Source organism: Triturus cristatus, chromosome 10, assembly GCF_964204655.1.
Source record: "Triturus cristatus chromosome 10, aTriCri1.1, whole genome shotgun sequence".
NCBI classification, from domain to species: Eukaryota; Metazoa; Chordata; class Amphibia; order Caudata; family Salamandridae; genus Triturus; species Triturus cristatus.
The window spans coordinates 1036838848-1036850950 of NC_140593.1; the positions used below are offsets into that span (position 1 = coordinate 1036838848).

At 51.6% G+C, this 12103-nt stretch overlaps 1 protein-coding gene across 2 annotated transcripts in view; it reads right to left on the bottom strand.

The window, feature by feature from the left end:
- CRYM (crystallin mu) overlaps nt 1-12103 on the bottom strand; it is a 125905-nt gene that overhangs the window by 28262 nt on the left and 85540 nt on the right. For both annotated transcript variants that reach the window (XM_085629115.1, XM_085629114.1), the window contains exon 4: nt 1567-1668. In XM_085629115.1, coding sequence (XP_085485241.1) covers nt 1567-1668 — 102 coding nt within the window. The remainder of the gene's footprint in view (nt 1-1566; nt 1669-12103) is intronic.

The following is a 12103-nucleotide window of genomic DNA, read 5'->3' on the forward strand; positions in this document are numbered from 1 at the left end:
ATTGCACAATAATGGTTTTCACAGGCTCCAGGCCAAATGTTACTCTAGTTTTCTGATTTCATAAGCAGGATTTTAAGCAGGTTGGTCTTACCTTACTATCGCGTTCGCAAGCCTATCCATCAGTTGGGTGGGCAAGGGTGGCCCTAGAGTTCACAATTCTCAAAATGATAGACTGTGCATTTATCAGTGTGGGATAGATATCTGACAGCGTATTTCCAAGGATGTTGTTTAGCGCCACATTTTCCCAGCAGTCTTCTGAAGTATCTTTATTAACAAAGGAATATATGCGAATAGGCAGTAAATCTTGGGGTTTATGATGTTAATCCCTATTTTTTGCAATGGATTTATAGCCCACTACTCCCACCGCCGCTCCATCTTCTCTCCCATTCACTTTCCACTTCTTGTGTATTGTGGGAGCAGCTTTACCATTCTGTGTCCTTTTCTTATCAATATACTCTCTTCAATGAAGAGTAGTATGGGACTTTATATGTAACGTTTTTTCACCCCTGGGGCAAAGGAAACGTATGGCTATCGATGAGGAAATAGAGATTAGAATGTCAACGAACACATGACATGGAGGGAGCTATATATCTATAAACATCAACCCCAACAATACTGCACTAATTGGAGGTGGGTGAACTACTATAGCCTTAGAGCCCATGTAGCGGGCTCTAACAGCCATTAACCCCTTCCCCGCTCATGACGGAACCGTTCCGTCATGAGCCACGGTTGCCGTGTGCTCATGACGGAACGGTTCTGTCATGACACGCCCGTTGGCGGCCGCTCCGCCTACGCGGCGCTGTTTCCCCGCCTGTGCGGGGGGACAACGCAAATGGGCGGAGTCATGACGGAACCGTTCCGTCATGAGCACAGGTCAACCGTCGCTCATGACGGAGCGGCTCCGTCATGAGCACAGGCCCGCCGCGCTGCCCCCCTGCTCCCCCCAGCGCTGCAGCGGAATGTCCGCAGCAGCGAAGGGGTTAAAGGGGACCGCCTTTAAGAAGGGAGTGGGTCTTTAATAACCCGTAAAGCCCGCTATGGAGGGCTCTAACGCTATTAGAACATTCTGCCCCTAGAGAGGCAGATTGTTCTAATATGTAAAAAATAAAAAGGCCCCACGTACCCCAAGAGGTTGAAATCACCTTGGGTTCTGTGAGGCCTTTGTTCAAAGTTGTTGCTGTGAACAAACATTGGAATGTTGATTCTCCTGGCTTTTACCAGCCATTAGAAGCCCGGAGCACTCCATTGTCTTCAATGGAGCAATTAACATTACAATGTTCTAATAGCAAAGTAATGCTCATTCCTGTGCAAGGCTTAAACTGGCACTGCCTACCTCAGGTAATGTACAAGATGTCCATAGAATCCTGCTAAGGATCAGAGATGCCAAAGTGCTAATTAACATAAACAACAGAATGCATTTCTTTCCCAGAGTAGAGTAGCCGTGCATTGTGGCAAAGTTGCATGTGTTATACCGAGTACATTTATGTGGCTTTGCCAAGTAAATCGTATCACAAAAAGATTGAATCTAGTATAATTTCCCATTTTCTGCCCACCAATAACACATACCTCTTTGAACGTAAACATTTCTGTAAAGGCCTCATAATGACTACGTGCCTGAGCGCCTGACCCTAAAATACACAGTACTTCTGATAAAGGTGGCTTCAGTAGCTGTAAGAAAAGGGAGATAATGTTAGAAATTAGCATTATTGTAGACCATCCTAAATGTGATTGTGTTTTATAGAAATACATTAACATTGAACAACTTTTATAAAACTCTTCTGTTCATAGGTTTTACTATTTCCTTCACTGTGACTCCTGGAAATGGAGGAGCAAGTGGTACTTGGACTGCCTCCATTAATCTGTTTCACCGAGATCAACAACCCTGGAGGCACCAAGTGTTACGCCGGTTAAAGTACAGAATGGTGAATTATGGATAGTGACACAGCGATACTCGCCACCCTTGGAATAATGGCCACAGACTAGTCTTGTGTAGCGCTGCAGGAAATTGAGTTACTGGTTGAGGGGGAGTGAAACCCAACTCAAGTAGCAATCACAATTCTTGTCAGAGTTAAACACAAGCAACCCCCCAAATTAAACTGTGCTCGAGCCTCTGGTAGCTTGGCACAAAAGCATTCAGGCTTAGCTTAGAGACAATGTGTAAAGTATTTATACAACACTTCAAACAGTACTAAAGTTAAAACAACACAAGAAAAATCCCACACCAATTTTGGCGATATTCAACTTTAAAGATTCAATTGAAATTAGCGCTTAAAAGCACAAAGCACCAATTATGATTATCTGGTTGCACTGGACCCGGACAAAGGAATTAACTTCTATAAAGAATTATTTAAAATCCTTAAAGAGTTTACTCAGCCCTCTGCCTGCTCACAGCCACTATCGGCAACTCAGGAATTGTGTGACTCCATTGCTGACTATTTTGACAATAAGATCAAACTGATCTATGATAATTTTACCACATACAACCTCAAACCAGTGATGAATCATTCATACTCTTCAAACACCAAGGGCTCTAGGCTGGACAATTTCCAAACTTTCACCCTGGAACAAGTCCAATTAGGACTCGAAAGAGCGAAATCCGGCTCACCCATGTACCCCTACCCTCCCAGGATTATAGTATTACCAGCGAGGCAAATTGCCCCTGCAGTTAGATCTTTATTCAATTTGCCTATTAAGTCAGGAAAATGCCCTTAGCCTGAAAATGAACACAGATTATACCGATCCAAAAAAGAGGAACATGGACACATCCATCCTCTCAAACTTCAGACCCATTTCACTCCTTCCGTGCTTGGACAAGCTGTTGGAAAGTCTAATTAACAAACAACTGACCTACTATCTGGAAGTAAACAAAATCTTGGATCCCTCACAATCAGGTTTCAGAGCTGAGCATAGTACCGAATCTGCAATAGTGGCCATAACAGACACCATCAGGTGCTAGCTAGATGCGGCAACGCCCACTATGCTCGTGCTCTTAGACCTATCCGCAGCATTTAACACTGTGTCCCATGTTAAGCTACTCCATTGACTCCAAGACGTCAGGATTGTACGGCCTACCCTAGCTTTCCAAGACTTCCTGAAAGACAGAATGCAGTATCTCTCGCTGGGAACCTTCAAGGCCAAGCCTAGGCAGGCAGATAAAGGAGTCCCTCAAGCATCCTGTCCACACTATTTGACATTTATGTCGCTCCCCTGGTCCCGGCGAAAAAGTCGTCGGAGCATACAGCTTTGAGATCCTGTCATACACAGATGATACAGAGCTGGTCTTGTCTTTTGACAAAGTAATCGCTTTGCGGAGGGCATGAAAGCTATTGTAAAGTGGATGTGAGACAACTTTCTTCAGCTTAACCCAGGGAAAACGGAGATTACTCTGTTTGGGAAAGCTCAACTGTGTGGACCCCAGCACAGTGGCCATCAGAATTAGGCAAGGCCCCTACCCCTAGCAAGGTAGGGAAAAATTAAGGAATCAAGCTAGATCAGGAGCTCAACATGAAAGATCAAGTCCAATCTACAACAGACAAGTACTTCCGTATGTTGCGTCTACTGAAGAGAGCCTTTCCACTTCTTCCAATATCTGCTAGGAAGACCCTGGTACAGGCTCTTGTCGTGAGTCTGCTAGATTACCGCAACACATTACTCGCCTCTGCAACTGAGTCTCTATTGGCAAAACTACAGGTCTTCCAAAACACAGCAGCAAAATATATTCGTAATCAACCGCTTAGATCAGAATCTGCTCCCCTCCGAAAATCTCTTCACTGACTGCCAGTAAAAAACAGGATAATGTTCAAAATGTGCTGTTTAAGCCTATAAATGCAAAAAGAACTATTGATGGACAGAATGCAGAACAATGTCATACATTCACCCCAGTACAGCGATCTGGGCCTAAATCCATCGTTTGTTTGCTCACCATGCCATTCCAATTTGGACCCAGCCATATGCAAATCAGTCTTGACCCTGTGCCCAATGGGAACAGTCCAGCCCGAACTGCCAGGCCAGGTCCTACCTATAAAGCCCGGCTGGGCAAGCTCCCGAGTATCTTTGTCAAAGGCTCCAACGATATTACCCTGCCATAAACCTACGCTCCAGCAAGAAGGAACTACCGGTAGTCCGTCGTATCGAACGAGCCATATAGGGTAGGAGATCTTTTTCCTATCTGGCTCCGACCTTTTGGAACAAACTACCACTTCATGTCAGAACCAGCCCTGATTATACCAAATTCAGGAAAGCACTAAAAACAGTGCTGTTCTAACCAATTTCAACCTGCTGTACTAACCATGCGCAGAGAACGCTGCGGGGATGATTCGTACGCGGTATCAAATAACTTCATTCATTCATTCAAAGTCACAAGTTCAAGCCGACCGCAATGGAGCACAGGCCAGATACAGGGACAAATTTTGGCCCGCTGAACAAAGTACCTTATATCCTGATTGCACAGTATTGCGAGATCCTGTGTTGAGGATGTACTGCACATCGACAGTTCCGAGGAGTTGTGGGGCTGTGATGCGAGGTCCTGCGTATGGGAAGCAGTGCGCAGCAGTAGTTCCAAAGAGCCTGCATCATGCATTGGAGGTTACCATCAGGGGCTGCGAGGAGATGCATTGTGTTGTATCAGTTCTGCCCAAAAGGGTTCACTGATAGAATCTCGATGGTAAAAATATCTATGGTATAATTATCTAAAGAAATATATAGATAATAAAAATATTGACTCCCTATACTTAAACAGGTAAAGTACAAAAATATTTAATAATAAAATATCGAAGTTGAGGGGGCGTGGCCAACTGCCGAGGGAAATGGCCGCACGGTAGCTGTGCTCCACTGCGCCATTCCCGTAATATCCGTATAATTTCAGTCTGCCCCGGCCGCCTTCGCCCTACTCTGCGCCTGACAACTCATAATCCCCGGCCCAACATCAGGGAGAAGTTTCGTGGCTCACGGGGGTGATTGAGCAGAGAAATTGGCCCTGCTCTGCGGACGGGACGGGAGTCGCGGTGCGCGCCCAACACTCTCCTGGGCATGCGCGAAAATCGACGCCGGGGTCGTGGTGTGTGGGCCGCGACCGTTGCGGGCTATGGCGCTAAGACTGTAATTCCAGGAGGGGAGGAGCCTAGCGCCTGACCAAGATGGCCGCGTGAGCTTTGAGCTCCCGAGACCCTCGTGCCCTCCGTCGACTATCCTGTCTCTAATCCGGTCTGTATGCATGGCATCGTGCAGATGACTTGTCAGGGAGGCGATTGATGCTACCCGAGCTCGGATCGCCCACCGGGAGCCAGAGTTATGAATGGCGGAAGATTGAGGCCTATCTCCGAGGGATGCCAGGGGCTAGAGTTGGCAGGATGCCCGACCTCTAATTGAACAACAGCGGCCAGGCGAGGTGTGAACTACCGGACGGAGGTCCCCATCCTTTCACTTTCACTTTCTCGCCCCTTGTTTGCCCTGGCCGGGGAGCGCTCTCGGCTGCTTTATTATCCTTTGGACGCTCTGCAAGCTACTCTGGCGGCCCATCGCAGGACTGAGCACTCCTGATTCCTTTCGCTGAGAGAGGGCCGTCCTGTTTGAACTGACCTGCTTGCGCCAACCATGTCGGGCAAAGCAGAGGTGGATCGGCTGAAGCCTAAGGCCACCAGGCGGGGAGCCTATACTCAAGCCAACAATATGGACCGATATGCCCACCAGAAGGGGTCACCGGGTGGACCGAGCCAGTCGCCGGATACACAGAAGACTGCCTCACCCTTGGCCCCGGAGCTCTCGCTGCAGGATGTCATGGGCGCGCTCGAAGGGCTGCAGACTTCGATTGGGAGACAGTTTGATGCCCTGGCGCACAAAGTGGATACCATCTTGGTGGACGTCAAACTGATCCGAGCGGATTTGGGCAAAACAAATGAACGAGTTAAAACCCTGGACCTCAAGACCACGGGCCTCGCTGATGATGTCTCGGAACTACAGACCGAGGTCCGTAAGTTGCGGACCGAGAGCGATCTCGCCGCCCGACGGCTGGAGGATTTTGAGAGCCGGGCCAGGCGCAACAACGTGCGCGTTATCGGGGTCCCGGAGTCCTCGGACGAGACTTCTGTAGACCTGCTCGTGGAGGACTTGGTGCTTAACCATCTGCAGCCTAAGGGTCTTGGAAAGTTTTTTGCAGTTGAGAGGGCCCATAGAGTGCCGGGTGGGAGGCCCAAGGTGGGAGCCGCACCGAGGCCGATTGTCGCCCGGCTCTTTCATTTTCGAGATCGGGACGCTATCCTGCAAGCATCGAGGGTGACGGGCCCGGTCCCCTTCCAGAATGCGTCGGTGAATTTCTATCCTGACTTCACCCAGCAGGTGCAGAGGCAGAGGCAGGGCTTCCTGGGGGTGAAGAGGCGGCTTCGGGAGAGGGAACTGAAGTATGCCATGCTCTTCCCTGCCAGACTACGTGTGGTGTACGAAGACGGAACATTCTTCTTTGAGTCGCCTGTCATGGCCGATGAATGGCTGGACACTCTGCCCCGACGACGGACGGGGGAGGACACTGCCGCAGACGGGGACAGTGGCCGGGATGGACAAGGTTGATGTCTTCGGAGCCGGACTGACTCGATTTGACTCCAGCTAATGACTTGAACAGAGTGCAGTAAATACGGAGGGTTGTGGGAGGACGATGGGAGCTCTTTCCTCCCTTAGGGTACTTTTTGTAGATTTCAGGTTTGGTAGGGCGACAGGCACACTGCAAGTTGGGGGGGCTTTGTAAGCTGCAGCAGGGGTGCAGGGTGGGGGGGATAGTTGGGATTTTGGGTTTGTTGTTGGGGGGTTCGTTTTTGCAAGGCGTAGTGATTGTTTTCAGGACTGTTCCATGGTGGCTCTTCGGGTGTGGGGTGGGCCTCTTCACGTTTGGGGATGGGGGGTAGGGGTTTAAGTGTTATTAGCTGGAATGTTAATGGCTTGGGGGATCGCATTAAGCGCGGGATTGTTTTGCAATTCTTGAAACGGTCATTGCCGGATGTCGCCCTACTGCAGGAGACACACCTTATAGGTAACACGTGCTATGCTCTCAATAGGAAGGGTTATAAATTCATAGCTCATTCGGGATTCTCCTCTGGGTCCAGGGGGGTGGGCATCCTAATCAGAGCCTCGCTACCATTTGAGGTGGACTCCACCATTGTTGACGATAGGGGGAGGTTTGTGGCGGTGGCGGGGAGGTGGGAAGGAAGAACTTTGGTTTTAGTTTCGGTTTATGTTCCTCCGGCCCTGCAGGCCTCCACGTTTACAGATCTGGGTAGGGCCTTGTTGGATCTCCCGGGGGGTATGCTTGTTGTGGGGGGTGATTTCAATGCTGTCGGCTCTGGGCTGCTGGACAGATACCCGCCCAGAGACACAGGGGGGGCTCAGAAGTGGCTTCCAGACTTTCTAGACACACTCGGCCTGATAGATTGCTGGAGACTCCGGCACCCCACACAGAGCCAATACACCTTCCACTCCGGGGCGCATGGTAGCCTCTCTAGGATTGATTACCTGCTCACTCTGGCTGCACACGCCTCATTGGTGTCCGAGGCCAGGCACATGGCGCGTGGTATATCGGACCATTCGCCAGTGTGGGTCAGGCTGGATGTCGGCCGTGAGGGAGGGGGAAGGGTGGCTCCTATTAACCCTTGGTACTTTCGAGACCCCAAGATGCGCAGCGCACTGGTGAAGACAGTGGATAATTTTTTCAAGGACAATCAGGGATCCGTGGACTCGGCAGTGTCGCTGTGGGAAGCGTTTAAGACCGTGCTGCGAGGGGAGGCCCTCTCCCTTGTAGTGGCGGCCAAGCGTCGGAGAGATGGCGAGGTTTTGCAGGTTGAGGAGGAGATCGTGGCTTTGGAGGGAGCGCTAGAGGAGGAGGTCACAGAGGCCTCACTGCATGAGCTGCTCTTGAAGCAAGCCGAGTATAAGGACCTGGTGACGAATGCCGCTAAGACCCTCAGTAGGGAACAGCAGGGCCGCCTGTATGATGTTGGTGACAAGGCCGGGAAACTCCTAGCTTGGCTGGACAAAAAAGAACGGGTTAATAGAGTAGTGCCGGAGTTGACGGGAGAGGGGGGAGAGGTGATTGTGGAACCTGAGAGGATTGTACAGTGTTTCTCGGACTATTTCAGTATGGTTTATGCCTCAGTGTCGGATAGGCCGCCCGAGGACTCGCGTGATCTGTAGCGTGATATCGCTTTGCCCTGCCTCTCTGACGTAGATAGGGATGATCTTGATGGTGACATAACGGTCGATGAGGTGGCGGGAGCTATCCGCGCGCTGAACTCGGGCAAGGCCTCGGGCCCGAACGGCTTGCCGGTTGACCTGTATAAGCTGTTTCCGGATAGGGTCGCCCCTCACCTGCGCGCCATGTTTGTGGAGGCACGGGCGGGTGGGGCCCTCCCGTTGGATCAGCGACTGGCGACAATTGTTGTTATACACAAAGATGGTAAACCCCGAGATAAGTGTGCCTCATATAGGCCTATCTCACTCCTTAACGCCGAGCCGAAGATTTTGGCTAAAATCCTGGCGGCCCGATTGGTCAGGGTACTCGGAGACCTGATCCACCCGGATCAATCCGGTTTTATTCCGCATCGTAACACTGCGTTAAACCTTCGGCGCCTTCATGGTGTAATCGCTAGGGCGGGCACGCTGCGTGAACCAGCTATTGTGGCATCTCTCGATGCAACGATGGCCTTTCATACGGTGGAATGGGCATATTTGTGGGCGGTGCTGGCCAAGTTCGGCTTTGGCCATGGTTTTGTGAGCTGGGTGAGGTTGCTGTACGAGGGCCCCCTTGCGAGTGTGGTGGTAAATGGCCGGGCATCGACTCCGTTTCAGCTTGGGAGGGGCACTCGGCAAGGCTGCCCCCTGTCGCCACTGTTGTTCGCCCTCGCCCTCGAGCCGCTGGCAGCGTGGATACGCTGGCACCCAGATATACGGGGACTTAGATGGTCGCCCGAACACGAGGACCGAATCTCGCTATACGCTGATGACATCCTGTTGTATCTTGCCTCGCCCAAGAACTCACTCATCGTGGTCTGTGACGTGCTTACATCTTTCGGTAGGAACTCGGGTCTCGTCATCAACTGGAGTAAATCGTATTTATATGTTCTGAGTGGCGAGGTTCCACCGATCCCGCGAACTTGTCCGATCCAGATCGCTCAGCAGGGCTTCGTGTATCTGGGGATCTTTATCTCCACGGACTCCGCTTTGCGGTATGAGAGGAACCTGCTCCCCCCCCTAGCGCGCCTGCGGCGGGATGTAGAGGGCTGGCGGAGGCTGCCGCTCTCCCTCGTTGGGCGCGCTGCCTTGTTCAAAATGATGTCTCTTCCCCGGTTCCTCTACGCATTGCAGAATACTCAAGACTGGGTACCGGCTGTTAGACCTGGCACCTTGGCGTGAGTTTCCCTTCCACTTTTTGATGGTGTGCCTCGATTGTTTTGCTGGTGTTGTCCGCTCCGGGCACTGCGCCACGGCTAATCCGTGCCGCAGTGCAAGTGCTCCCTAGGTAAAATGTATACATTAATTGATGTTCCTGATTGGTTTATTGGATTCACCGTCAGTCCCCAGTAAAGTGCACCAGGGGTGCCAGGGCTTGTGAATGCCAATGCTGCTGGTGGGCTTGCAGCGCTGGTTGCGCCACCCACAGAAAGCGGCCTTGTAAAATGTGTCTAGGGTCTGCCACCGCAGACCCTGTGCGCGGTCCGGGACCGTCGCGCTGACTGCGCAAGTGCCCCCACTTGCCAGTCCTTCAACCTTCCCTTACCTACATATTAGCCACCCCTCTGGTAGGCCCAAGGGCAGGGTGCATTGTAGGCATAAGGTAGGACATGCCCTGATGTGTGTGGCATGTCTTAGTAGTGAATTACAGCCCTTGTCGTTTTTCACTATTGAAGGCTACCTGCTCTCCATAGGCCAGAATGGGCTGCTGGGATCACGCCAACGCTGTGACCCCAGTGGACTCAGAGAGCATGGTAGAGTGTCAAGTTTAGTATGCCTGAACTCAGAATACTAAAATACTTCTTGTAGTCAAGTTTATTTTAATATCCTGGGTTTGTAAATACTACTTTTAGAAAGTTAGTATTTACTGACCTGACCATCTCAGTCCGCCTCTGCTGTGTGTGTGTGTTCTGCCTAGCAACAGTAAGGGCAGGGTGGGGGGATCCCCAGAGACAGGTTGGCTGCCAGGTGATGGGCCGGGAGATGACACCAGGATGGGTGGGAGGAGTACACCTTGACTCTTGAATAGACCTGTGCTCTGCCACCACAAAGCCGGCGCCGCCCCCTGCGGGGCGGCTGATGTCTCTGCCCTGCTGCTGAAAGGAAAGAGCAGAGTCACCATAACAAAGTGCTCCAGAACTGGACTGAGCCAGGCCTAGGCCCCCTGGCGCTAAAGAACAAAAGAATCATGGTATAAAAGTAGGAGCCTGGCTCCTAAGAAATCAGAATCCTGTTTACCACAAAGAACCTCTGCCCGACTAGAAGGAGAAGAAGACGCCGGAGGAGCTGGCCTGCTGCTTGCCTTGCTGAGAAAGGAGAGGAAGAGACTTACTGAAAAGACTTTGCTACTTTGTGCTTGAACATTCTCCAAGGGCTTGATCTGAGCTTGCCCCCTCAACTGAACCCCAGGACCAGTGGGTTCTCTGTGCTTCTTGCTCATCCTCCAATTCGAGCCGTGTGGGCATCCCGCTGGAAAAGAGACTGCGCCCCTCATCGCCCCTCCTAGGGCCGTGACACTCAGAAGCTCGCCTGCCTCCAACCCGTGAGAGCCCCGCTCCGTCCCGAGCCGCTCTCTGTTCCCGGGCCAGGCCGCCTGCATCCCTGTCACCGCCTGCTACTGGAGCGCGCTGACCGCGCTATCACCCCTCCCGCCGGAAGCCGTCCGACGACTGTGATCTACGCCGGGTCATCCAGCTGCACTGACCGTGCCCTGCGACCCCGCTTCGCTATCCCCGGACATCTCAGGCCGCGCCGCCCCCGCTGTGGAGACCCCCCTGCACCGCCGTGCTAAAGGGTCGCGGGCCGCGCCTGCCTACTTGCCCACACCTGCTGATTGAGGACCCAAGAACACTTCCCAAGCTGAGAGTCGCACCGACCTGTGCCGACTCTCCACATCACGAAAGAAGTTCCAGTATCGGGCTCGGGGCCCGCAACGCCTTATTTCCCCGTTCGCAGGAGTCGATCTCTGTGAGTACTGGAACCACAAGTAACATTTGCAAGAGAACTACAAAGTATCCATTTGAAGCTACGAACAACGAACCGTTGCCCGCTTTACAACCTGGTGGCATAGCGAAAACGTTATTGGTCTTGTGATAAGTCTGCTGAGATATATATACCTATTTTTACATAAAGAATCGTATTTTTATATATATTCAAGTCTGGTGTCCGTTTCTGGGGGGATTGATGTATTTACTGTGTGTATGATTGCAAGTGCTTAACCAACAACGCCTGAGGAATCGCCTTGGCTGCTCACGCCACGCACCTAGAGGGTGAGCAAGGGTCATTCGCGAGGGGTTATCCTGCGCCCTGACGTGGAGGAGAGGGTTCCTGCTTGACCCAAGGGCAACCTTGCGCCAACCAGAGATCCCCGACTCTAACATTGTTGGCAGCGGTTGGGATTTCGGATTTGCACTTGTAATTTGCATACAGTGAATTATTAATCACCAGATAGTGAGAGCAGACCAAATAACGCAGCCACAGGTTTTTAATTGTTGAACTTTGTTGAGACATCTGCCATTACTGCAACCATGCCTGGCTCACTCTCTGCTGGAAGAGCGCTCTCCGTGATTTCTGGAATAGATGAGGTGGATTGGGAGAGACTGGAAGGTTACACAACGGAGCAATTGAAAGGCTACAGTGTAAAATTCAGAGTTCCCCATGCTGGATTCAGGAAGAAGAACCAGTACCTCAAGGCGCTGAGAGCCTGGAAGGAGTCACGAGACCCACGGAATGCGGGGGACATCGTTCCACCCGACAACCTTGAGGAACCCAGCAGAGTCCGGTCGCCAGAGGAGCTGGCAGACAGGGCAGCCGACAGGGCGCATGCAATGGAGATGGCAAAGTTGGCCGGACAAATGGAAATGGAAAAGCAGAAGTTGGCCCTGGAGGCACA